At 42.6% G+C, this 2384-nt stretch overlaps 1 protein-coding gene across 1 annotated transcript; it reads left to right on the forward strand.

Annotated features, from left to right (window-relative positions):
• Positions 1-253: 253 nt before the first annotated feature.
• LOC311146893 (uncharacterized protein C9orf152-like) lies at positions 254-2175 on the forward strand (the record flags this gene model as incomplete). Its single annotated transcript, XM_084183520.1, has 2 exons — positions 254-479; positions 1056-2175. 2 exons carry the CDS (start codon positions 254-256, stop codon positions 1550-1552), a joined length of 723 nt encoding a protein of 240 aa, XP_084039646.1. The 3' UTR covers positions 1553-2175.
• Positions 2176-2384: the final 209 nt, after the last annotated feature.

A 2384-nucleotide genomic window follows, 5' to 3' on the forward strand; every position in this document is an offset into this window, starting at 1 on the left:
GTACTGCACCTAAGCCTACTTGGTCTACTGTAAAATGAAAAGGGCAACCTTCAATTGTCCTCAATTGTTTGCACATCACTCAAACTTTTGAACCACTGTAGACTAGCCTGTACTACACCTACTGAGATGCAGACAGTGCCATATAGGCTATACTGCCGGCAGCAGGTGGATAACTACTCATCATTATATCTACCAGCTGTGCCTTCTTTGATTGGGGAAATAAACATCTACATTGGTTATCAATGCAAACAGGATGTTGTCGTGCTGCTGTTCCAATTCGACGTGTTCCTGGGAACCGATAAGATCCCGGAGTCGTAGTGAAACAACCAACGGAGACGTGAATCATTTGGTCGAAGAAGAGGACCAAAGCGAAATTGTCGCGGACCTAACCAGGATGGACATTGCACTTTTGAGGGAACAGTACAACTTGACTAAAGAGAAACAAAAGCGACAGACCCTGGTGGTTTTATTCAGACAAGGTAGAGACATCGCTTTCGAGGAGTGCTGTGCGAGCTTGGCACGCACCCAACCAGGGGCGCGTTCAGCAGGACGCAAACATGCCTGTCTGACATGTAGAATAAGGAATCACATCGGCTTTATTCTAGGCATTTCTATTTGCAACGTTCGATAACGTTTGGCAACTTAACATGGCCCAGTTTTGTCTGAACATTTTGTGTGACGCGTCTGCACTGGCAACAAGTTGTTAAATTGTAGACAATATTGTGCGTCCTCAAGGTCATTTGTTGCAACAAAGTAGCAATAATTGATTTATTATGGATTTATATCATGTGAATGTGAGTCCTTGAGGACAGCATTAGTCTTGGCTACTTTTGTTTCTTCATACAAAAGCTTTTCCTGCTAGCCTGCTTTGAGCAACAAAATACAGTTATACTGCAGTTAGGCTATACTGGAAATGTGGTCATTTGAACACAAGTAATATTTTTGTTACAATAAACATGACTTCATCAATAAGTAATTTTCCATTGAGCTGGAATGTTGATTGCAGATGACTGTGTGTAAACCTACCTGTACATTTCCATTCTATTTCCTGACAGTATCAACTGATGATGCAGCAGAAATCAGTGGGCAAGCCCTGGTCAATGTAGTCCCAGTCAACCAGGAGATGAAGAGCAAACACGAGAGGAAGAGGTCGGTCTCAGAGGCTGAGATTGACTTTGTTGGGGACCTGGAGAGAGCCCCATGGCGCAAACACTTGGGTATCCACCGACAGACCAACGTTATTATACCACCACATCCAAACCCCACAATCACAGGCAGTAATTCTTCTAGTTTTACTTCGCTCTCTGAAGACTTTCCGGAGACTTCCAGTGAGAAGGTCTTTGGGGATTCTATTTCTATCCATACCGGTATCAGCAGTTCAGGCTCCCGGAAGTTCTCAGCCCCAGCCGTTTTGTCCAGACAACTGAGTTTTGGGGGGCAGCGGCCGCCTCTTCTCTCCTCTAGCCCCCATCACCACTACCCCTTCCCCCAAAGAAAAGGGCCCAAGAAGTCGGAAGCTGCTAGGAGACTTGGGATGTACGCATCATTCTGATCAGATTCTATGAGAGGGAGAGAGTCCGTTACAGTTTATAGTGCAATAGACAATGTTTTCTATGTTTCTGCAGCATTGAACTAATCTTGTTGAGTTGCTATAAAGGACATTTGGTATGCAGCCATGCAAATAATGTCATGTAAGATGCTGTGCCTTGCCCTATATAGGTTAATATGTTAACGTTTGAGTTTCATCATGGCTGAGAAGGGTATCCATCTCCACCCATTGAGTGAAATTGTACCATTGGATTTTTCTATTTCTTCTGCATCCATGCATACCAACCATTAGTCTGTGTGATTAACGTGGGCTGAGCTAGAGTGGTGTTTGTGAGACAAGGGCGGATCCCGAAAGGGGCCTGGGGTCTTTTCACAAAAACTTCTGTAGAGTCCGAATGGTTTGAGCTACAATCTGTTAAAAGCCATCTATGAAAAACTGAGACTCCCACAAACACGCACATGTTTTGCTCAAGATTCATTAGAAGATCATAGGAAATCCCAGGACGTAGTGTCTATAATACTGTAATAAGATCACATAATTTCTGTCACAAACTCCAAACTCCACACAGTTGTTACTGACTTGTTGGATATTCATTTTCCAGTGAGCAAATTATTTCTGTACTCAGCATTCATATAAATTCATTTTTATCAGGTTTTTGCTTTGGCAGACCTTATTTTTGTTGTTGGACATTTGTCAATAAAACTAATGAATGCAACTGTTTATGTCAAATTGACTTGTGTTCTACTTGTAGCTCTGGTTGTCCTGAAAGGAAAATAGTAAAACACTTAATTGTGAGGCTAAATATAAGAGCTGGACATGCAGATAAATGAAAGTC

The sequence above is a fragment of the Coregonus lavaretus genome, assembly GCF_964263955.1.
Source record: "Coregonus lavaretus genome assembly, chromosome: 2".
Lineage (NCBI taxonomy): Eukaryota > Metazoa > Chordata > Actinopteri > Salmoniformes > Salmonidae > Coregonus > Coregonus lavaretus.